The sequence below is a fragment of the Chlamydotis macqueenii genome, chromosome 6 (assembly GCF_036417535.1).
Source record: "Chlamydotis macqueenii isolate bChlMac1 chromosome 6, bChlMac1.mat, whole genome shotgun sequence".
NCBI lineage: Eukaryota > Metazoa > Chordata > Aves > Otidiformes > Otididae > Chlamydotis > Chlamydotis macqueenii.
Genome location: NC_141561.1, coordinates 16979771 through 17003683, shown reverse-complemented (window position 1 = coordinate 17003683; position 23913 = coordinate 16979771). Strand labels below are relative to the sequence as shown.

General features: G+C 59.9%; 1 protein-coding gene across 3 annotated transcripts in view; it reads left to right on the top strand.

Moving 5' to 3' along the window:
• The window catches only part of TNS1 (tensin 1), a 68755-nt gene that overhangs the window by 39587 nt on the left and 5255 nt on the right, over nt 1-23913 (top strand). For all 3 annotated transcript variants that reach the window (XM_086751628.1, XM_086751630.1, XM_086751629.1), the window contains 14 exons: nt 2643-4340; nt 10103-10281; nt 10500-10575; nt 13037-13129; nt 17253-17427; nt 18102-18970; nt 20354-20440; nt 21120-21251; nt 21678-21770; nt 22317-22394; nt 22728-22799; nt 22878-23046; nt 23290-23358; nt 23707-23739. In XM_086751628.1, coding sequence (XP_086607754.1) covers nt 2643-4340; nt 10103-10281; nt 10500-10575; nt 13037-13129; nt 17253-17427; nt 18102-18970; nt 20354-20440; nt 21120-21251; nt 21678-21770; nt 22317-22394; nt 22728-22799; nt 22878-23046; nt 23290-23358; nt 23707-23739 — 3823 coding nt within the window. The remainder of the gene's footprint in view (nt 1-2642; nt 4341-10102; nt 10282-10499; nt 10576-13036; nt 13130-17252; nt 17428-18101; nt 18971-20353; nt 20441-21119; nt 21252-21677; nt 21771-22316; nt 22395-22727; nt 22800-22877; nt 23047-23289; nt 23359-23706; nt 23740-23913) is intronic.

Below are 23913 nucleotides of genomic sequence, written 5' to 3'. Positions count from 1 at the left end.
AGAGACGGAGCCGAGCTGCATCTGGGGCTGAGCCCTGGGCAAACCCAACTCACACTGGGAAGGCACAGCCTGCCCGGCTGTAGCTGCTCTGACCTTCAGGGATGAAATCTGACCTTGTTGAGAGCTGCAAACACTTTGCAAATGGGGACCTGGGAGCCTGCTGCTTTGGGGACGGCTGTTTCGGCTAAGGCTGCCTGATCCCCCTTCCCTTGGTCTTTTTTTTGGGGATTTTATTCAACTTCTCAAGTGAAAAGCAATAGATGGTCATATGAATGACAGTGTGGCCCAGGGATACTGGAGGGGGCCTGGGAGTGGCAGGGAATAGCAGGATTTGGCTCTTGGCATTTGAGCCCAGGGGACACGTGCGGATGAGGACTGGGTGGGTTCTCAGGTGTGGGGCAGAGCAGCCGTGGGACAAGAGCTTGGCTGAGGGCAGAGGTGTCACAGCCCCTTCCTTGCTTGTTACCCTGGTACCGGTCTTGAGGTGGGGGACACCAGACCCCCCATGTCCCCGCCTGGCCGGAGGGTCTGGGGAAGGTGGGATGGAGCACTCTGGGCTTTCTGGCTCTGCTGTGAACTGCGTCGTGCCCCATCCTAACCCTGCTTCGAGATGTTTCTCCCAGCCGTGGGGCAGTGCCCAGCTCTCGGTCTAATTAAAGCCTTTCCCGGCTATTTTCTCCCTTGGCGCCACGTGCTTTCATTTATATTTATTTATTCCCTTTTCCTTTCTATTCCCTTGCCCTATTTATCCCAACCCCCACACTGGCTCTTGCCCTCTTTCCTGGGACCAGCCAGCACCCAGCATTGCCATCAGACAGGAGGGCTGGGCCTTTTCCCTGGCTCCAGGCGATGTCTCAGCCTCTCCAGCTTTGACACTGCCCCTGGACACGCTGTTTTTCCTTTCTCCCTCCATGGGAAGGGATTCCCTCCCTCTCTCCCCCTTTTCCCCTGTACGGGAGGTGTTGCGGAGTCAAACGCTGCCAGTTCCTGGCTACACCGGCTGGATGAAGGAGCTCTGAGTCTCCAGGAGAAATCGTGGATCCCCATCCTCATCCTCATCCCACACCGAGTGGAGAGGACCTCGCTGCCCAGTCCTGGGGCGTCTTCAAGCCAAGGGGGGCCTTTGGGGCTCCACTCCCTCCTTGGGATGCTGCTGGTGGGGATTCAGGAGCGGAAAATCAGCGGCGAGGAGGTGGCCCTCACTTGGTAGGACTCCTGCTGGGTGTTATTGCCCCCATCTGCTTTACGGGCAGGGGGGTCGGCAGTGTGGGAGCTGCTGGGGCAGGGGTGCGGTGGCGGCGTGGGACTGGTTAAGCCGTCCCGGCTCGGGGCTGGCTTTCGGAAGTGTTTTGCTTGCAGATAGGAGCGCTCTGATTTCACACTATCGCGTTAGGGCCGTCTTCCGTCCCTGAGTCAGCTGCCTGGCCCCTCGCCAGGGAAGAGTCATTTTTTCCTCCAAAAGAAAAGTGTTCAACGCTGCTTGCGGGCCCTTCCAGGAAACCTCGTCGGGGAGCTGGAAAAACAGGAGTCTGCAGCCCAGCCAGTGCCGCGCACGCTCTGGTTGGGGGGGACACAACTTGGGGGCCGTGCCCGTTTCTGTCTTGGTGGCTGTGCCCCCAAAATCTGGCTGCCCCATTTGGAAAGGTTTAAAGGGTGCAGCTGGTTGTGGTGTTGGGGCTGCCAGAGGTGGTGAGAGCTGGGGGACTCGGAGCTGGGGTGCAAGGTTGCTGGAGGTGATACTGCCGTGCCTTGGCTGCCCCCCAGCCTTTTGGGGCTGCGGAGCGGAGCTGGCTGCTCACACCGGCCTCAAATCGCGGGGTCAGGGTACTTTGTGCCTCCCCGGGGAGGAGACACTTTGTACTCGGTGTTGGGCAGGGGTGCTGTTTGTGTGGGAGCTTTGGGGCAGCGTCCAGCCACGGGGAAAGGTCTGTGGCAGATCCACCCAGCCTGAGAGAGGGAAGGGAAAGGACAGAAATGGTGGGAGCCTGTCTGTAACCAGGGAAGAAAATGTCAAGGCTGGGCGGCTGGCTGGATCCGTGCGTCATCTGGGAGGAGAGCATGTGGGGAGGGGGAAGGTGGGTCCGTGGTTCATCTGTCCTTCACCCGTGGGCTCCATCCAGCTGGAGACAGGCAGAGCTATGAGGCCAGATCCTGACCGCCTCTGCCTGTCCTCCTACGGCCCGTGGTGCGTCTCCCCCGCCCTCCCCGTTCATCTCCCCAGTGCTGCGTGGCCTTTTGGGGCCGGCTGAGCCCTGCAGAGCAGCAGGGTGGCGGTGAAGCGACGGCCAACTCTGTGGGCAGCCCTGGCACTCACCAGCCGTGGAGGGGAATTGCCAGGAACAATGCCTGGAACTGGGAGGGGAGCATTTGGTGGATCCCAGCGGAGCAGACGGTGCTTGCAGGGCAGGGCAGGACAGCATGCGGAACGGGGGCATGGGGATGGGGGGCGGTGTCTGGCTCCGGTGTCTCTGCACGGTGGCGCCCGTGGGATTGCGGAGGGTGCCGAGGAGATGGCGATGTTGGTTGTTAAGCGTTCCGGCGGCACGGAAGAGATGGAAACCATCGGCTAATGGGATCCATTAGCTCCATGCAGAGAGCCAGCAATTGATCTGGGGTCTCGTGTTCCGTTTCTCCCCTTGCAGAGGTTGGGCACACACAAGGGCCCCTGGATGGGAGCCTCTACGCTAAAGTGAAGAAGAAAGACTCCCTCCACGGCAGCACCGGCGCTGTCAACGCCGCCCGCCTCCCGCTCTCGGCAGCGCCCAACCACGTTGAGCACACACTCTCGGTGAGCAGCGACTCGGGAAACTCCACCGCCTCCACCAAGACCGACCGGACCGATGAGCCGGGGGTGCCTGGGGCGCCCGGCGGCCAAGCGGTGCTGAGTCCCGAGGAGAAGCGGGAGCTGGATCGTCTCCTCGTCGGCTTCGGGTTGGAGAGCGCGCCACCCATGCACAACCACACGCCCGGCCCTGTGCCGGCGCGCCTGCCTGCCGTGCCGGGCCGCCACGTGGTGCCGGCTCAGGTGCATGTCAATGGAAACACTGCGGCGCTGGTGGCCGAGCGGGAGACGGATATCTTGGATGATGAGCTGCCCAACCAGGATGGGCACAGTGTGGGCAGCCTGGGCACGCTCTCCTCCTTGGACGGCACCACCACCGCCAGCGAAGTCGGCTACCAGGAGGCACCCCGGATGGGCAGCTTCTCCTCCCTGCCCAACGGCCCCTCCAGCTGCAATGGGGCTGAGAAGCTGCTGAAGGAAGGGCTGTACGACGGCGAGCCGCTCTCCAATGGTGGCTACCCTTACAACAACCAGAACACCCTGCTGGGCCACCACCTCCGCGACCCACTGCCTCCCTTGCGGCCCTCGGCATCTGCTCAGGACCACCTGGCTGGCTACCCACAGCGCCCGCCGGGCTCCCACAGTTCGGGCTGGCTTCAGCCCCAGCCGCTGCCTGGCTCCCAGCCCTACCTGTACGGCTACGACCACCCCGGCGCCTACCGCTCCCGATCCTTCCCGGCGGTGGACACGGCCAAGTACGATGTGAACCCGGCGCTGCCCCAGGCCCCGGCTCGCAGCACCAGCAGCCGGGAGGCCGTGCAGAGGGGCTTGAATTCCTGGCAGCAGCAAGGAGGGAGCCGGCCACCTTCCCGGCTGCAGGAGGGCAGTGTGGAGAGTCACAGCCCCAGTGTCTCCAGCTGCAGCCCCCAGCCCAGCCCGCTGCATCCGGTGCCCCCGCACAGCCACAGCATGCCCGAATTCCCCCGGGCGCCCTCCCGCCGAGAGATCGAGCAGTCCATTGAAGCTCTTGATGTCCTTATGCTGGACCTCGCGCCCGCCGTCCACAAATCACAGAGTGTGCCTGCCACCTCCCGCCAGGAGAAGCCAGCAGGGCCCCTGCTCTCTTCCGTCTCAGCCCAGCCCATTGCCGGTCTCTACGCCCGACCGGCTCCGCAAGTGGCCCAACCAAGGTCCTTTGGCACCTCTGTGAGCCCCGTGGTCTCCGAGCCCGGGGGCAAAGCCTATTCTCCTGGAGAGCCGGACTATGGGGTGCATGAGTACCGGGAAACCTATTCCCCTTACAGCTACCAGCCAGCCCCGGTGCCAGAGCCGAGGAGCTACAGCCATGCCCCGGCTGGAGCACCGATGGGCATCCTCCCGCTCAGCACCACCTACAGCCCCGTGGGGTCTCAGCAGCTCCTCGTCTCCTCCCCGTCTTCTTCCTCTGTCTCACCACAAACCCAGATGCCCCCCAAGGGACTGGAGAGCTATGAAGACCTGTCGAGGTCGGCAGAAGAGCCCTTGAATCTGGAGGGCCTGGTGGCCCACAGGGTGGCAGGTAGGACGCTTTGATTCCTTGGGGGGGGCAGGGGGGACTGTGTGTCCCGAGCAGCCGGAGCCCGCGGGGGTGGCATGCATGGTGGAGCTGGGGATGGGAAGTGCGGCAACTCCTTGTCTGTGCCAGATCTGGGCTTGGGACTGAGCCACCCGCTGTGGGGGCACGCCGGGCAGGGGGGCAGCCTGTGCTGCTCTCCTGTGCTGAGACCCCCCCCTTGCAGGTCGCCGACTGCAGCAGCATCACTCTGAGGTGGGGAGAAGGGGTGGCCGACGGGGTCAGGTCCTCCTGCTCTCACCTCTTTGGAATATGAGGCTGGTTTGTGCCCTCTAGCAAGGCCACTTGCTGGGTGCTGGAGGGATTTTTCCCTTTTGGGGAGAATATTGCCTGGTTTGGGAAGATGCTTTCAATTCTGGCTGAGAGTGTGCTGCCTGGACCCCCACCTTGGACATGATGCTCTCCCTGCCTGAAGCATGCTCTGTTGTAAGGTACCAGCAAATGTGTGTTTCATGTAGCTGGTTGCTCCTCCTTGATATCAGCCCCCACTTTCCCCTCAGCGTGCTGGGCTTGGTGCTTGGACCTCCTTCCCGATGCTCAGATCTCCTCCTTGGGTGGCCAGGGTGCTGCTAGAGCTGGGGGGCCGAGGTACAGGCTGGGAGCAGCCTTTCTGCTACTGGTGCAGGATCTGGGTGATTTGAAGCTTGACTTGGCCTTGGGGCGATGGTCAAGGCCTGGGAAGGCGTTTCCCAGCCCTGCCAGAGGAGTTTGGTGCAATGCTTGGCTGGGTGCAGCGCCGAGCATCGGTGCCGTGACTGGATGGAGATGTTTGTTCCATACTGCAAAGTGGAAACCGCGTCTTCTGACTCCCTGCCCTCCAGTGGCTCCAGCTCGGGGGCTTTGGGGGTGCAGAGGGTCCCATTCCCCCAGGAAGGAGGTGCCGGGGCCCTGCGGTGGGACGGGTGCCCTCCCTCCCTGCTGCTCCGGCTGCAGTCGTTGAATTGCGGAGCGACATTTGGGAAGGGTTCGGGGCTGCGGCCAGGCTGGGGGCCAGCTCATGATGCTGGGGCTTGGCAGCTCTGTCCCTTCCAGCTCTGCGCTCAGTCCAGAAACTCGCCCGGCATTAGAGGGAGGGGGAAAAGGTTTGGCTGGAAAAATCCAAGAGCGCCAACCTCCCCGGCACGGGGCGTTAAGTCACTGCAGCACTGGGACGGGGGGCAGGAGGGGTGCCAGCGGCAGGGAGCGGGACCTGCAGGGGTGCAGAGGTGTTTGGGGCAGTTTGCATCCATCCGAACCCAACCTCGGTGATCCAGGCCAGATCCACAGAGGGACCCAGGGCTTGCACAGAGGGTTTAAACAAACCCAGGAATGCCCAGATGCCCAAACAACGCCGTGTGTCTGGGCTGAATGTTACAAGGAGCAGATCCACCCCCAACTATGGAGGGGAAAAAATGGGATGGAAAAGAGGAGAGCCTCAGAAGAGGAGGAGCACTATTTGCAGCGGGTGGGAAATAGATATTTGATGGTGTCTACCAAAAATCCATGCCTCCCAACCCTGGGTCGGGTCCTCAAGGCTGGGCTGGGGTCACTCTCATCCCCCTGCAGCCCACTGGTCTTCCCACAGAAGAGATGTGTCCTGGGGATGGTTCCCAGCCTGCGGCCACCTGTCCCTGCTGGAGCCTGGCCGTCTGTGCCAAGGTGGGGACAGCGCGGGTGACCTGACCTCCGGCGGGAACGAGGTGTCCTGAAGCCAGTGCTGGGAGGGGACGGCCGATGGGGTCGGTGGGGCATGGACGAGTTTGTTTACATTCCCTGCTGCTATATATAGCCTGCGTGTCCCGGCACAGCGATGAGGAACATCTCACACCTCCTCCGTGCCCAGCGGGGGAGTGCTCCTGTTCCCGCTTGCTGCTGATGATAGAGGGGAAGTGATGAGATAGGGCAGCGTTGTCATCCCTAGCGCCTTCCTGCAAAGAGGAGCTGGTCCTACTCTTCTTCAGTGCCCATTGTCTCCCAGTAAGGCATCTGGTGTCATCCCTTCTTGTCCCAGCCTTGGGCATCCCATGATGGAGTGGATCTGCATGGTGCTGTCCCCAAGGGGACACTGATGGGGCACTTGTGGTGTTGCACAAGACCACGTGTGGCTGGGAGCCACCATTGATTTCTCATGTGGGTTTAAGTGGTGCCTGAAGCCAGGCAATTTGGGTGATGGGAAAGCATTTCCAAATGGGGTCTGAGCTCCCTTGGACCCCAGGTGACATCAGGCTTATCTGCTGGAGCCTGACTAATATTTTATCTTGTTTTCTCTCTCTCCCTCCCTATTGTATCTCGTGACATTTGTCCTGTCTGCCCCTTCCTCTCCCCATGGGGGACCGTGTCTGTCCCCTGTGACCTCCCACCCTCCTTGCACCCCCCCGTCCTGGTATGCTGGCAGAGTACAACGCCAAGCTCAGGGACCTCAACAAGACCACCAAAGCCCCCCGTCCTCCTCTGAACCAGCAACGGTCCTTCTCCTTCTCCGGTTCGTTCATTCCACCTCCCTCCTTCTTTGTCCTACATCCTTCCCCATCCATCCTTCTCCTTCCATCCCTCTCCTCCCTCCTTCCCTCTCATTCTTCCTTTCTTGGCTCTTCATTTCTGTCCTCCCTCCTTCTCCCTCATCCCTCCTTCCTCCCCTATCCCTGCATGCTGAGTGCTCTGTGTGTTGCATGGATGTGGGATGGAGGGAGGCTTGGGACACCCTTCCCGCGCAGGCTTGATCCCCTTCCAGGGCAGGGTAATGCTCAGGGTCCCCCTTGGCCTCCTCCGGTGATGGGGTAGCCCCTGGACCTGGGTACAGACTCCCCTGCCCACGCATCTCATCCAAGCCTGGCTCTGCTCTCTGGTGCGGTTTAGTTGCTGGGCCAGATCCAGACCCAGGCTCCAGCCCCTCTGAGCTTTGCCCTGGCTGTGGCTCGCCCGTCGGGGAGGCAAGGGCTGGGGTGCAGCAACCTCTCCCAGGTTCAGCCATTTCCCAGCCTGGCAGGGCCTCACCTGCTTCAGTTTGGGGATTTCCTCCGTAAGTCCATCTGCAGCTGGGAGGTGGGTGAGGGAGGACTTGTTTTTGGGTGAAACGCAGATAGCCACGTCAATGAAGTGCTCTGAGAGCACAGTAGACGTATCTGTGCCTGGTGGGATGGGGTGAGCTAGGCTCTGGCAGAGAGGGGCAACATCTGCTGCTGTTCCTCGTGCAGGGAGGGAGTGAGTTTGTAACTCTAACTCTCTTTTCCCTGGGCATCGTGTGTTTCCATCCAGCTTTAACTGCTGGGTGCCACATCCTGAGAGCCATGGGGTGCTGCTCTGTCCTCTCCTCTCCACCATGGGGGCATCACCCTGCTTTTGCCTGGCAGTAGGTCCAGCATCTCCTGCTCAAAAAGCAGCTGCCTCCTGATTTGGCCCAGAAACCCAGCTCCCCAGCCGCAAAACCACCTGGGTTTAAATCCTCCTTGTTTCCTCCTCCCCTGGCTGTTGTGCTCCTGCCCTTCCCCAGCCCTAGAGCTGTGTCCAGTCCAAGGGCAGGACTTTGCTGGGAGAGGGTTGCTGCCAGGTGAGGGAGTTAAATGGGCAGCAGGAGGGGTGGCAGTGCCAGAGGTGATGGGTGGCAAGGGTAGGGAGCGGGGTGCAGGCTGCTCTTCCCCCTTTCAGCTGTGATGGGGAACCCCAGCTCCTGCAGCTGGGCAGGGCATCCCTGGGGAGCTGGTGGCAGGACCATGGCTAAGGGAAGCTGTACCTCTGCCGAGGGGGCACAGCGAGAAGAGGAAAGGAGAGTTTGTTTTTCAAGTGTAGCTTCCAGCCCATAAATCACCCGGGGGGTCGAGGGAGCTGTGCTCAGAGCCTGGGTTTCCTCCAGGCTTTGCTCCAGGCGGCCCGTGAAGTTTCTCACTCCGAACAATGAGCCTCTTTTTTCCCCTCTCCTCCCTCCCCTCCCTGCGGCCCCGGCCACTTTCCGTGTCTGGGGAGTGGAGCAGCCAAAGCCTGGTGAGCTCCTGGGTGTCCCGATGGGCCAGATCCAGCGCCCTGCGGCTGAGTGACATCCAGCCCCGGGGATGGAGCAGGGGGTCCCGCGCTGCAGATGTGTGGTGTGCACTGACAGCTGGGCTCTGCTGAGTTGCTCTTTGTGCTTCCCAAATGAAAAATGCAAAGCCAGGCAGGCGTGCGCGACTTGAGGAGCCAGTCCTTGCCTCTCTGCAGCGCTCCGTCGCTGCGGCCCACTTTGGGATGGACCAAAGCATGCTCCTGGTGATGCTCTTGCAGCATGCAGGACACCCTGCTAAAGCAGAGCGGAGAAAAGAAAATACAGGAGTTTGCTCTGTTTCCCACCCCCCCCCCCCCCATTTTGTTTCTCCCTCTTGTTGCGATGCGGGTCTTCGTTCCCTTAAAGTGGGGGGAAAGCAGGGAAAAAGATACAGGGTGACCCTATACGATGCTGCCCCTTGGCCACCACACTTGCAGGGCAGCCTCCCAGGGACCCTCTCTGTCCCCTTGTCCCCTCCACGGGCCTTTTTAATGGCCATCCCCCACGCCGGCGAGCACCTGCAGAAGGGATCGGGGAGTTGTGTTTCAAAGCTGCTCTTAGTGGAATTTTCCAGGCCGCCTCCGCGGCTGGAGCCAGCCCCGTTGGCTCGCGTCCCCCGCCTTGCAGCCCGGCTGCCTTTCCCCCCGAGCTGCGATTTTATTGTTGTTGCCATTCACTGGGTTGATTATTTAGAAATGCACCCAGGCCACCTCCTTCCCTCCCGTGCTCCCAGCCCTTTCCCTACTCCCAGCCTTTCCCCAGGGTCGGGAAAGCTCTGGTGCGGGTGCTGGAGCGGTGCAGAGGGGAGGTCAGCGGGCGCAAGGCGTGGGTCCCGCACGGAGCCCCGGGGAGCGAGGGGAAGCAGCTGATGACTGGTTTTCCTCCGCCAGCCCGTGGGAAAGGAGTTGGTGTTTGAAAAGTGCGTTTCCTGGAGCGTGATCCTGGCTTCTTTTTTTTTTTTTTCTTTTTCTTTTTCTCTTTTTTTCCCCCCTTTTTCTCTTTTTTTTTTTTCGGAGCCCCTTGTTGCTGCCCTAGGCTGTGGGCACCGGTGACTTGTGGTGCTGGGGTCTGGGAAGGAGGTTTGAGGAGGGATGGAGAGGAGATGCTAATCTCCCCTTTTAGGAAGGCTTTGTGCTGGGGTTAGATCAGCAGTGGTTTGGTTAGGGTTCCCTGCACCATCCTTCCGGGGTCCTTCCTTCCATCCCAGTGCTCCCTCTGCCTTGGGGACTGACGAAACCAGGGTTTTTCTGCTGCTGTGGTTGAAGCCGCATCAGTCTGCGGGAGCAGGGATGCAGCTGAACACGACTGCCCTGGTGCTGGGGGATTCAGCACTGACGCTGTTGGGAGGTCCCAGTCCTGCAGGATGCTCGTACCCCTTGCACCCACTGCCAGGGGATGCTGTCCTCAAGCACAAGACTCGAGGTGCTTGGGAGGGCTAATGCAGCGATCCAGCCACTAGCCACAATCCTGCCTTGCTTTTTTGCTTGGCCCAGGGCCAGTGCTGTAGGGTATATCTACTCCAGCTCAAAACTGGCTGCACTGGTCCGGGGACAGGTGCAGGTGAGTGCTGAAGCTGCCATCTCTGCCGGGCAGAGCCCCCTCCAGGCACACAGCCCTGGGGAGACCTCTCGGATCAGCCTCGGAGCATCTCCTGCTGGTCTCCATCTTAGCTGGCACCTCCTCACCCATCTCCCACCCTGTGCTTGCCCCGCAGGGGTGCAGTCCCGGGAGAAGTCCCCAGAGGAGAGCACCGTCCCTGCCTGCAAGCGGACCCCCAGCGACAGCCATTATGAGAAGAGCTCGCCGGAGCCCAGCTCACCCCGCAGCCCCACTGTCCTCTCGCCCGAGGTGGTCAGCACCATTGCGGCCAACCCTGGAGGGAGGCCCAAAGAGGTGTGCCAGGGTGGAGGGGGGTGCTGGGGTAGGGGCAGTGGCTGGTGGGATGTAACCACCTCTGGGGAGGGAGAGGGCTTGGAGGGGAGTGTGGGACTTTTAAGCATCCATGGCATCCTGCAGAATTGGGGGTTAATGATGCTTTTGGTGGTGATGGTGTCCTGGAGGGTCGTGCCCATTGTAGGAATGGAACTGACCCTTTCTCCTGCTCTCCCCAGCCTCACCTCCACAGCTACAAGGAAGCCTTTGAAGAGATGGAGGGTGCCTCCCCCACCAGCCCACCCTCCAGCGGCGGTGAGATTTCTCCCCCCACCCCAGCCTTCCCTGTCTCGCCACAAACCCCTTACTCCAACCCCTGTAAGTGCCGTGGCTCCGGGAGGCGGAGGGGCTTGGTGGGTGGCTCTTAGTAAGCCAGAAATTCGCCAAGGGTCAGACAGCTCCGGGCTCCAGACACCCACCACCACATTAATCACTCCTTGTCTCCATCTTCCTCTCTCCTCCGCATCCCATGACTCCATGCTGCCATCAGCATCCCGCTGCCATCAGCATCCCACTGCCATCAGCATCCCATGCTCGGCACCCTCCTGTTGGGTTTTTCCCACCCTCTGCTTACCGGGGTGTTTCTTGGATGGGATTCCCAAGGTGGGATAAGGAGACAGGCAGGGTCAAAAAGACAGCATCCTTTCACCCCATCCCAGTGCTGCACCTCCCCATCTTTCCTACTGGCATGGCAAGAAGGCCAGGCGAGCCAGGGGGAGGCAGGAGGGACTGAAGACCAGGAGGAGGCTTGGGACAAACCCTCGCATGCTGTGCCACTTCTTGCTCACTGTTTCCAGGGCAGGAGAGGGAAAAGGCTGGGAGGTGCAAGCCCTTTGCATGCAGCTTGTCTCTGCTCGTCTGCTGCGGCATGCCTCCTTTCTGACTAACCCTGACTGCCCAGTTGTGGTGGGTTTGTGTGGACCGGGTTTGTGTGACCGGCTGGAGTGATGAACCCCAATGAGAAGCCTCACGTTGGCACAGCACGACTCGGGCTGGACCAGTGCAGTGGAGCAGCCAGTCAACTGGGAAACCTATCAAAAAAATGGCAGCGCCCCCCTGCCCTCCCCAGAACCTCTCTGTAGGCTGGATGCTGAGGGATGGTCTAGGGCTGGGGATTCTCAGGCTGGGTGCAGCCCCCTCAGATGCCAAGTCCTGGTCACAATGGGGCCACCTGCCCCCCTGTAGCACAGCCCATGAGGCTCGAGGCTGTTTCCTCCTGTGCTGTTGCTGTTCCTCCCCTGCAACTCGCTGGTGTCTGAGCCCCATCTCATGGGATGCAGTGACTGGAGTGTGGGAGCATCCCCGGGGCATTTGGCAGCTCAGAAATGGCCCCGTTGTTCCAGGGAACCCAGAGAACTCGACCCTGGGGCAGCATCTTCTTGGCAGTGGGACAGTGGCTCGCTGGTTTTGGGGGATGAGTCACTTGCAGAGGTGATGGGAACAGCCTGGCTGGGGATGTAGGCAGTGCTTCTTAGCCAGTGCCAGCCGGGAGGCCTGGGAGGTTTGAAGCTGCAACTTGGAGACTATGCCAAAGTGACCCCCAGGGGGGATGCAGGAGAGATTCCCTTCTATGGGGAGACAGGAGCCCTGTGGGAATTCCTGCCCCTGGAGGGACCCTGCTGCTCATCAGCCAACAGAGGCACCGAGCTGACACTGTGGCTTGTGGCTGACCGGATTTGGGGAAATAGGACAGCCGCCGGGGAAGGCGCTGCCATCTCGGTTTCCCAGGGACTCGGCTGCTCAGCTACTCCAGCCCCAGGCTGCCGAGGTGACCTGGCCTCAGGGCGAGGGTCTGGCTTTCCTGGGGAGCACCCACCACCCGCTGCCTCCCTGCCTCACCGTGGGCCCGTGCCACCAGTCAGGGACATTCAAATACAGATGGAGGGACGTGCCCTCCGGTCCCTCTTGCTGGAGGTGAGACCTGGAGGTCTCCCCTGGGGACTTGCAGCGTCAGGGAGATGGGTCAGACTCGACGGATAGGAGAGGAGAGGGGCCAGTGTCGGTTTGAGGAGGTCCACCCTGCCCCATGAAACCCTGCTACCCCGCACTGCCGGTGCATCCATACCATAGCTGTACATACATAGGCAGCTCCTCCTGCTGTGTATGTATGGGCCCAGAGGTGCACCCCTCACATGTGTGTTGCCACCCCTTGGGGAACATGCTCTGTGTGAGCATGTTGAGCCGGTTGAGCTGCTCTGGAGGGCGAGGGGTTTTTTTGGCAGTCCTGCTGCCCCTTTCCTGGAAGTGATGGGCTGCTCTGGGACAGCCCGGTCCCAGTTCACCTGGATGTGGGAATGGGCAGAGGGAGATTAAGGTTTGGGAGTGCTGGGTTGCTGGGTGACTGCTCGCACAGGGCAAATGAAAGAGGCTTCATGCCTCTGGTGGGACCACTCCCTTGTGGGGATGCTGCTGGGAGAGGGGGTCTGGGTGTGTCTTGGTGGGAATTGCCCCCTTTCTCCATCCTGCCAGGCCTACAGTGGGGCAGACTGCTTGGTCCCAGGCACCTATCACCCTCTGTGCATCCCTAAATGGAGAGAGGCATTGGTGCCCTTCCCCGGAGTGCTGCTTCACACAGGGGCTCTTCCTGGCCCCCAGTTGCAGCTGGTGGGTGGGATGGATCATGAGGGCTCTGAATCCCTGGGCAGAGACAGCTCCAGCCTTTCTGCAGCTTCACCTCCCACCCCTCTGCTAACACTCGTGTCCCCCGTGCCGACAGTGCGTTCTCCCCCCGGCCTGGCCAAGACCCCACTTTCAGCACTGGGACTGAAACCCCACAACCCAGCCGAGATCCTGCTGCATCCGGTGGGAGGTGAGTGTGGGCACAGGGGCTGCAGGTGGTTTTTGGCGGGGGGGCATCCATGAGGATACCCCTGGAAGGGTCCCCTGGCTGGAGAAGGCTCTTATGCCTCTCTTTTAGGGCTGGGTAGCTATGGGGTCCTTGCCACCTCCTGTGGGGACTGTGTGAGGGTGGGAGATGTTGGTGCTGCCCTTCAGGGCTCAGCCCAGCAAGGTCTTCAGTGGTGGAGGCTGGAAAACCCCAGCGTCCTGTCTCCTCCCCAGCCCCATACTCCCTCCCTCGCTCCCTCCATCTCTTCTCCTCCCCAGCACAGCTGGAGGGGGTTTGCTCTCTGAGAGCCGAGCCTGTCAGCTGGAACAGTATCCAGAGCCCTCTCCATCCTGGAGAGTGGTCCCTGGGTGCAAAGGCCGCTCTGTCCTGGAGTTGTGTCCCAGAGCAGCCTGCCAAGCCACATCTTGCTGCTCCTCAGCACCCGGGACCCCTTCCTGGGCCATCTCAGGGCTAAGTGTAGCCTCCCCAAAATCCAGCTGAGCCTGGGGGGCTCGGCTTGGCTGAGCCCACACAGCAAAACCTTTCTTACTCTGTCCCCAACGGTCAGCTGATGCTTTTTTGGCACTTGCTGGGTTTCTCGGAGCAGCCTTTCGTGGTGGCTCCCTGCCGGGCTGTTCCTTCTTCCCCACCCAAAACCAACCTCCTGGGTTTTGAACATCACCTCTGGGATGCCCAGCTGGGCCCTGCTGCGGGTGTCAGGGAGGTGTGGGGCTCTCCTTTGCGCTCTGTGTGCCCCTGCCTGAGCAAGGCAAAGCTGCTTAACTCAATTTCTCTTTCTTTCTGTCTCGCACCTCCTTTCTTCCTTCTCTCCCCACTCCCATTGCTCCCCTGCCTGTCTGTCTCTCAGAGCTAGAAGGGGAGGTGGGCGGTGGCTCCAAAGAAGGTAAGAAAGGCTTTTCTTTCTCTGTCTCTCTCTTCCCTGCTCATCCCCACTGTCAGGACCGTTGCTCAGAGCAGACTCCGTCTCTGCGCCAGCAGCCTTCCCTTGCACTGGCCCCTGGGGATACAGGAGCCTGAGTCTTGCCGGTACTGCTCCGTTCAGAGGAAGGGAACGTCATGCCTTGCGTTGTGCTTGGCTCCCCCAGTGTCCAAATTGGAGCTGGAGGTCTGTCACGTTGGGTGGTGATCGTCCCTGGGGGCTGAGATATCTTTGTCAGTGTGTGGCATCCTCGCTGGCAGCGCACCAGGGATGCTGGCATGTCACAGCTGGCTTTGGATGAGCTTGGTGGGGGGCTGGGAGCAGCAGCCCCAGTTTTAGGCTCCTGCCCTCCCCTTCTGGCTTTGCCGCTGCTGTTTGGAGCAAAAATAAACCAAAGTACAGCACAAAAGGTCAGCAGGCGCAGAGGCCACCAGTATGCTGCTGGCTCAGCTGGGTGGGCAGCGGCACAGCGCCGGCAGCTGGTGCGCATCCTCCACCGGGTGGGAGGCTGCCCAAATTCCCCCCACCTCTCCCATCCCTGGGCTGTGCCTCTCCTGGGACACTGAGGATGGGGCTGAGCTGGGACGGCAGCTGGGGGGCAGCTCTGCTGGTGGTGTGGGCATTGCGGGCTCTGGGGTGGCACGTCTCCCAGGGGGTGGAGGCTTCCAGAGTGGCTGCGATTCCCCAGAGTGCCGCCTGCTATCTAATGGCTGTTGGGTGGTAAAACCTTTCTTTTTGTTTTTAATGAAACTTTGGGCCCTCGAGGCTGGGATGGGGAACTGTGTGTATGAGATACGTTTTAGGGAGAGGCTGTCTCTTCTTGGCGAATTTGTAACGCTTCCTGCGGCCTCAGGAGCCGTCAGCATTTCTCCCTGGGAGTTCCTCAAAATGCACATGACCCAGACCTGAATGTTCTGTGATACTGGAGAAAGTGTTTACTTGAAGAAAATGTTCTGTTTCCAGAGCTGATTTTTCAGCGATGGTTTCTTGGGTGGATGTCTGGTGACACCACACTGGCTGGGCTGAGTGGCCACCACCATCCTCTTGCCCTGCTTCATTCTCTTTGATAACTTGATGTTTTTTGGGGGGTTGAATCTGCAGTCTTGAGCAGGGATCGGTGCTTTGGCTTAAGAAAGCTTTGGCTTAGCACCCTCTGCACCCAGCCAAACACCCACGAGGACCCCTGTCCCACCAGGACCCTGCCCAGCAGATCCCAGCAGGGTGGCTGGGATGCTCCTGTGACCAGGGGATGCTCTGGCAGCGCAGGACCTCAGGGCCTGGCTGCCACCTCTGAGGAGGCTTTAGAACAGCCCAGCATGGTTGCAGCACCGGGTATTTCTGGCAGGAGTGAAGCTCTGCCTGGATTCAGGATTCCCGAATGACTGCCCACCCCGTCAGTGACTCATGACCTCTCTATTCTCCCACCGTCTCCAGAGCCTCTTCCAAGAAAACACTAGGAGGCAAGATCTGATTTTTCCAGTCTAAAAAAACTCAAAGCTCTGCCTGAAACTTCCCAGTTTATTTTTCTTTCTTTTTTCCTGTGTTGAACCAAATGACTTGAACACGGTCACACCGTGCCCACAGTCACACACCTCACCCTATGCTGTCTCCTCCCTGATCCCCCCAGCTCCTGCCTTGCTTCGGCCCCCACCTTTGCAGGAGGGGCTGGCATTTTCGCAGCCGTTTGCTCTTAACCTCTTGCAGGTTGACTCATATGTACTGTCTGGCTAATTTTAGTCGGGGGTGGGGAGGTGGGGGAGAAAAGTGAGTAGCTGTGAAATTAATTTAATTACCTAAGCTGCCATGAGTTTCTCGCAGCTGCCCTGGGTGTCCCCCTGGGCAGTGCCTGGTCCCTGTCACTCGGAGCCGCGTGTCCTGCCTGGGATGCTAGTACCCGGCCTGCGTGGAGGTCCTGGGTCTGATTTTGGCTCAGATCTTTCTTGGAGTGGTTGAGCAGGGCTGGGCAGGGAGATCAGCCCCACTGATAGACAACTGCCCCCTGTCTGGGGCAGAAGGAGGGGGACCCGTGACAATTTTTTTCCTTGCAGCCCCCTGGTCCAGCACCGAACACGGAGCTGTGCATTGGCGTTGCTGGCTGCGAGTGAGCTGGCTTGTCGGCCGGCTTAGCCAGAGCCCGGCTGTTATGAGTAGTAATAATAATAATAATAATAATAATAATAATAATAATAATAATGTTTGTCATGCTAATTACTACTGCAGAGCTGCCTCGGGCATGGCCAGCCTGGAGCCAGGGACCTGCAAGGATGCCCGGCCCATAGCGTTTGATGCCAGTAGGTCTCGCTTAGGGTGTCGGTGGCACGTGCCAGCTGAGGTGTGGCACTGCTGTGGGGGCACGGGGGGACGTGGCTGAAGCTGCAGCCCCTTCCTCTGGCACAGCTTTTGTGGGGAGTGTGCTGAGGGCTGCGGGGGCTGTCTTAAGGATAGGGACCAGCCTGAATGGAGCAGGAGGAAGGGAGGAGGTAGGGCAGGGTCTGGTGGCTGCCTTGGCTGGTGATGGCCGGCCCAGCCTGCTGCTCCTGGCACGGGACAGCTTGGCGGCTCCAAAGGAAAATTGCTTTTCTTGGTCGTGCTCATGGGCTCTGGTTTCAAGCCGCGCTGGGAGTGAGAGTGTTGGATACTGCAGTGGAAATAGCTGGAGCTGCTCTCTGCTCTGCTGCTGGAGATGGCTGGCAGAGGTGGGCCGCACGGGGCAGGGACCGCTGGGCATCGTCACCAGTTGCGTGTGAGTCAGCACAGGCTGGGCAGAGTCACCGGCTCTAATCTTAGGGGCTGGGGATGAGCAGGGAGCACAACGTGTGCTGTGTGGCATCCGGGCGAGGAGGGACGCTGACTCAGAGCAGGGTGGAGGGGCCGTGGCGGGAAGGGACGATAGTCCCATGTGCTCCAGTCCCCTTGGGGAAAGGGATGGGCACAACCCCCCTCTCTGTGCCCTGGCTGGGGTCTTCAGCATCCACTGGAGCAACCTAAAGGTCCAGACAAGCCAAATGTGTTTTTACACAAACCCTGGGGGAAGAAGGATTGGGGAAATGTATGGCATGAGGAGATCAGCTCAAGGACCTTCACTGGCTGAGACAGGCGTACTGGGAATGGCCTCTTTCCCACGGGAGCTATGGGCTCATCTGTTTCCCTTCTCTTCTTCTGCAGAGCCCAGGAGCTATGTTGAGTCAGTGGCCCGCACAGCCACGATGGGCAGGGGAGGGAGCCCGCCCACCACCCAGCCCGGGGGCCCGGAGGTGCCCGCCAGGAACGGTGCCTTCGCCAACTCCTTCACTGCCCCCAGCCCAATCTCCACCAGCAGCCCCATTCACAGTGTGGACGGGTAAGGCAGTGGGTACAGGTCCCGGGGGTTGGTGGGGCCAGGGCTGAACCCTGCCTGGTGCACAGGCTTGCTTCCACTTCAAAATTGCATTTGCAAGGACTCCCATCTCCCCACGCAGGGATTAGGTGTCCTGGCTAACCATGCGGCTCTGTGCCCTGAGGACACAAAGTTGGGTTGCTGGTGGTCACTGGTGGTCACTGCTCCTCAGCACCATCTTGCTGGGAACTTGGCCCTCGGGGCAGGAGGAAGGATGGGGTCTATGCTAACCCCTGGCCCTTGGTTGGGCTGAGGATCCGTGCCCTGTGAGTGCGATGGAGTCATTGTCCCTGTCCCCTCTCCGAGCTGCTTGTGGGGTGTCTTGCACCAGCTCACCTGGCGAGGCTGGCAGGGAGGAGTGAACTGGGCATTTTGCTGGGAGAGGAGCTGGAAAAAGGCTCTATCTCCCAGGAAGTCACATTTTGAGAGGGAATTGGGATGTGTGGGGGAACTAAAGCTGCCTCCAGTTGCTTTCATGCAGCTGGGAGGACCCATCCCACCGTTGCCTCTGAGCAACCAAGCAGCTCGCTGGCGCCATGCCTCAGTTTCCCTATAGACCACTCACAGGAGGGTGCCAGCCAGCAGCAGGAACGAGGGATGGAGCTGAATCCTCCGTCTTCTCTCTCATCTCTCCTCAGGGCCTCCCTCCGCAGCTACCCGTCAGAGGGCAGCCCCCACGGCACAGTTACACCTCCCCATGCCTCGGCTGAGCCTGTTTACCGGTCACCTGTTGGCTCGCAGATGCCCTCTGCTCACAGCAGCTACCAAAACTCGTCTCCATCTTCCTTTGCGATGGTCCAAGGCGGGATCCCAGGCTCGGCGTACACCAGCCCTGACTACTCCGATGGCCGACCCGGCTTCCAACCGGACCCACAAGCTCGACCGCAGCCGCAGGTCAACGTGGTGGGCGTCCACGTCCTGCCGGGAAGCCCCCGCACCCTGCACCGGACAGTGGCTACCAACACGCCACCCAGCCCTGGCTTTGGGCGAAGAGCTGTTAACCCTGGCGTGAGCGGCGCTCCCGGTAGCCCCGGGCTGGGCAGGCATGCTGCGGCGGCGCATGGCAACCTGGTGGCCCCACCAGGTAGCCCCAGCCTGGCCAGGCATCAAGCTGCAGCGGCCATGCCCCCTGGCAGCCCCTTGTATGGCTACCCCAGCCCGGAGGAGAGGCGCCCAACGGTGTCTCGGCAGAGCAGCTCCTCTGGCTACCAGCCTCCCTCCACGCCGTCCTTCCCCGTCTCGCCGGCATACTACCCCGGCACGAGCACGCCGCACTCCTCCTCACCCGACTCGGCTGCCTACCACCAGGGCAGCCCCACGCCACAGCCCGCGCTGCCCGAGAAGCGGCGGATGTCGGCCGGGGACCGCTCCAACAGTCTGCCCAACTATGCCACCATCAACGGCAAGGCGTCCTCGCCCCTCTCCAGCGGCATGTCAAGCCCCAGCGGTGGGAGTGCTGTCACTTTCTCCCACACCCTGCCAGACTTCTCCAAGTTCTCCATGCCAGGTAAGGGATTCTGTTGGAAGTCCCTGTGTCCTCCTGCCCTTCCCAGAGCTCTCTCCTCCTCCTCCTCACTAGCTGACAGGGACGGGGTTGCAGCTGCATCCTGATTTACCCCTCCTGCCCATCTGCAAACCGGCGGCACCACTGGGGCTCAGGCCATTTCCTGCGCTTTCTGGTGAATCCAAACAGGAAAAGCACTGACCCGACATCGCTGGTGTAAACAGCGCCCAGAGTTGTGTACAGGGAGATCAAAGTGCTCCGAGGCGGCTTTTCTCTGCCGTGGGGATGCGCTGACCTCCCGGCCCCATTCCCGGTGGGCTTTATCCCGCCAAGACCCTGCTGCGATGCTGCCTCCTCGTTTCAAATGGTGTGCCGTGCTCTGGGTGCCAGCGCACCTGGAACGCCTTCGATGGCTCCCATTATGGGACACCTCAGTGACGCCAAGATTGGACCGATAGGACGAGGGGAATAAAGCTGTGGGGCAGCGGTGGCTCCGGCTGCCTGGCCGGTTTTGCTGCTGAGCAGGCAGCCCTTTGTAGGCACGCTGGCGCCTGCCCCGTCCCCATGACTTGCTGTGGCTGGGGACCTTTCCCAGCGAGGAAGTGCAAGCGATTAAAAACCTTAACAATTATCAAGCAGGCTGGGGAGGGGAGCGAGCCCCCCCGCCTCTCTGAAGGCGACCAGATTGCAGAGGACTGATAACATGTCTCCAGCAGAGATGCTATTCAGCCCGCCGGGTTGTTTGCTCGGTTGTTTTTGGAAAGCAGGTGGTTGGAAACGTTGCCTGAGCGAAGCAGTGGCTTCACGCTGGAGGACTGGCTCCCATTGCAGCTGTACCACCCGTGGGCACTGAGCGAGGCAGGATCGGGCTGGGGCTGGGAGCTCTGTTTCTGAGGGTAGATTGACCTGTCCAGTTCCTCTGCACGGAGCAAAGATAAGGGAAGAAATTTATTTTTAGGATGGATGAGCCAAATCTTGAACATTGGAGAGCAGTGAAGATCCTCTGAAGGCAGGGGATCTCCCCACCACACCCTGGACATACCTCTTTCCTCCGACAGCTTTCTTTTCACCTGACTAGCTCCCTTTTAAATGATGAATTCCCATTTTGTCTCTGCCTGTGTGGCAAGGAGGCTCATCCCACGCACAGCCCTTTGAGGGCCCTTGTGTCTGGGTTTAGCTTTAGATGCCCAGCAGCCCCGTAACCGCCAGGTGATAATCAGCCTGCCTGGGTTTGGAGGACTGGGTTGAGGTTCAGGCAATGTGTTGGGGCTGAGGAGAGGTGGAGGTGTTAATGCTTTAGCCAGATTTGTTAAAAACTCATGTGGAGTTTTAGATAGAGTATCTTTTTAACTTTTTTTTTGTCTTCTCCTCTTTGCTTCCTTGCAGACATCAGCCCTGAGACTCGTGCCAATGTCAAGTTTGTGCAGGACACTTCCAAGTACTGGTACAAACCAGAGATCTCCAGAGAGCAGGGTGGGTAGATGGCACAGGGCAAAGGATATGGTCAAGTGAACCACAGCTGGGACGTGGGGTCTATCAGGGATCACAGGGATTAGCGAGGATTGCCCTTGGGGGCTGGATTAAGATTGAAGGTGGATTGCAGGTGCTCAGACCATGACAGAGGGAGGTTGAAGATTAACTCAGCTGCAGGCTTGCATGATTTGGGGTCCCCAAACCTTCCCCTTGGTGGAGGAATACTGGTCCCCATGCGTGTGGTGGATCTATGCAGTTTGGGGCGCAAAGCACCCAGATCTTGAGCTGAGAGAGCTCAGAGGGGTCTTGGAGACATGGCTAAAATAAGAGGGGAGAAAAAGGAGGGGGCAAGGTGCCTTCAGGGCCAAGGTCCCAGCATTTGGCCCCTGGTCTCTGCTTGCTCTCCGATGCTCAGTTGTTCAGAGCTGGGCTGGGTGTGAATGGATGCTCTGAGATGCCCATGCAAGGGCAGTGGAGGCAGGAGGGAGATGAGCCCCTGTCTGGCTGCAGATCCACTTGAGACTCCCATCCAGGTGTGCAAGGGAGGTTGGTAACATCGTGGTGCTCGACTGTGAGGTCGCAGAGCTGGGGTGGGCCATCCCAGCCCACACCTGCTGGTTTCGGGGGGCTTGTTGTCTCTCACTGTGCCAGCTCTGAGGTGTACCGTTCTCTCCCACAGCCATCGCGCTGCTGAAGGACAGAGAGCCAGGGGCTTTCATCATCCGAGACAGCCACTCCTTCCGGGGAGCCTATGGCCTTGCCATGAAAGTAGCTTCTCCGCCTCCCACGGTCATGCAGCAGAACAAGAAAGGTATTGTGTGCCCTTCTCCATCCCACGCTGAGATGCTTTCCATCGCTTGGCCGGGGCGAGTGGGCAGCCGGGTCTGCTGAGCCAGTCGTGCCCTTGGGTATGTGCTGATGTGGCAGGATCCCTTCCTCCCAGCTTTCCCCTTCCAGGGGACAAGGAAGCACCAGACACCTTCTGCACTGTGGAGGGCTCAGAGGCATCTGTGTCTTGGGCTTTGGCATGGCAAAACAGGCACAGCCTCCCTGCACCACCAGCACCATGGGGGAGCCTGGCTTGGGGTTGACCCTGTGCAAAGGGTGGGATTTCAGGAGGGTGTGAGGAGTGCCAGGGACCCTTCCCTTGAGCTGGAGCACTGATTTCCCCATGGGACTGCAGAGTGGGAGGAGGAGTGGGGTGGCTCTGATGTGAGAACATCCCATCTCTTCCCAGGAGACATCACCAACGAGCTGGTAAGACACTTCCTCATCGAGACCAGCCCGCGGGGTGTGAAACTAAAAGGATGCCCCAACGAGCCTAATTTTGGTGAGTGCCCCCAGCATGCTTCCCATATTCCCAGGGTTGGGTTGGGAGAGCCTTGCCTTTGCTGGGCTGTCAAAGCAGACTGTCTGGGAGAGCCCCCACCTCTGTTAACTGCCTCCTGTCCCTGCATAACTGAGTCCTGTGGGCATTTGGAGCCTCTGGGGTCATGCACACTCATGACTGCACACAACTTTGTGTATATGCACAGGTACGTACCTTCCTGCACACGTGTGTAGGTGCTTCTGGGCAGGGTGGAGGGCAGGGGCTCCCTTTGTTCCAGTTATCCTGGGGCTAATGTGCTCCAAGGCGCTGCACGAGGACCTCTGCCCCATTCGTTGTTCTTAAGGTGGCCCTGGCATCTCTGTCCCCTCCCTGAGCCCTACGTGGACACGGTGGTTTCAGCCAGAGGAAATGCCTCATGTGGCGTTAGGACTGCAGTGAAGAAATGCACCAAAAAGCCTGTTCCCATCCACTCTGAGCAGCGATGACCTAACACTGGGGAAACCCACGTCCCCAGCCCTGCGCTGACTGTCTCCCCTGTCTCCCCAGGCTGCCTCTCAGCTCTGGTGTACCAGCACTCCATCATGCCCTTGGCCCTGCCCTGCAAGCTGGTCATTCCTGACCGAGGTAAGAGCCAGGGCCAGAAGAGAGCGGTGGGACAGCCTTGCCCCTCTGCTGCTTGGGATGGGGTATGGGTTCCCACTCTCGGGGCTTTATCTCCTCAGTGGATCCAGCCCTGGGGATGTACCCTTCTCATCTCCATCCTAGGGGCTGTACCTCCTTGCTGTGCGTAGACAACTTGGAGCCAGACTGGGCTTCACCCTTTATCCCCAGTGCTACATCTACATTGGGATATGATGCTCAGCAGTTGGAAAGGGGATGGTGCATCCACCCCCACAGCCTGCAGGGATGGGGTAGGTTTCAGAGCAGGCAGCAGCAATAATGCCCTGTTTCTTCTAGATCCCATGGAGGAGAAGAAAGACACCGTGTCGGTCACCAACTCAGCCACCGACCTCCTCAAACAGGGTGCGGGTAAGTAGAGAGGGCTGCCGCAGGGCGAGTGCGGCCCAGAGCAGTGGCTGACCCTGTGCCTGCTGTCTCCCCTTTCAGCCTGCAATGTCCTCTTCATCAATTCGGTGGAGATGGAGTCGCTGACAGGCCCCCAGGCCATCTCAAAGGCCGTTGCTGAGACGCTGGTGGCTGACCCCACACCCGCCGCTACCATCGTCCACTTCAAAGTCTCTGCACAAGGCATCACCTTAACCGACAACCAGAGGAAGTAAGAGCACCCATGGCCCTGTCCCTGGGTCCCCAAAGCCAACTGTGATCCAGGGAGTTCGTTGATGAAGGATGTCCCTGGGGTGGCATGAACCTGGTCCTGGGCAGGGCTGGGCTTTGTTCTTGACTCCTGGAGCATCCAAGGGGAGACCTATACGAGTGTCCCCCATGTCAGTGGGGCTGGGCTGTGGTGGGGCAGAGGTGGAGGCTACCTGGCTCTGACACTGCCTGCCTTGCATTTCAGATTGTTCTTCCGACGGCACTACCCCCTCAACACCGTCACCTTCTGCGACCTGGACCCCCAGGAACGAAAGTGAGTATCCTAGCCTGGGGGGGCACATGTCCCCTGCCCCTTTCCCCACCTCACGCTCCTGGGCTGCATGGAGCAGGGTCTTTGCTTGCTCCGTCCTCCTTGCCCCTGCAAAGGGTAGGGATGGAGGGTCCCCTTGGATACCGTGGGGCAATGCCAACTTCTGGTGACTTCTTGGTGTGTCCAAGCATCTTTTTGCTGAAGAGGCGCATCATTTTTTTTCCCCATAGAGCCAAGCCTGTGCAAAGCCAGGCTGGCCCTCCAGCATTGGTGTGGTGGCCCTCATTACAGCTCTGTCTGTCTATGGGGTACAAGAGGCACCATCCCTCACACCTCCTCTTCTCTTTGCAGGTGGACTAAAGCTGACGGCAGCGGCCCAGCCAAGTAAGTACTTTCTGTGCTTGATTCCTCCCAGCCGCTGTCGGGGTGGCTCCTGCTTGTGTTTGAGCATTGGCTGGGAGATGCCCCATGCAGGGCAGCATGAGATGGGCTCAGGTCCTCGCTGCAGGAGCATTTTGCCCAAGCATGAGACCATGGTTCTGGGGACTTAGGAAGTGT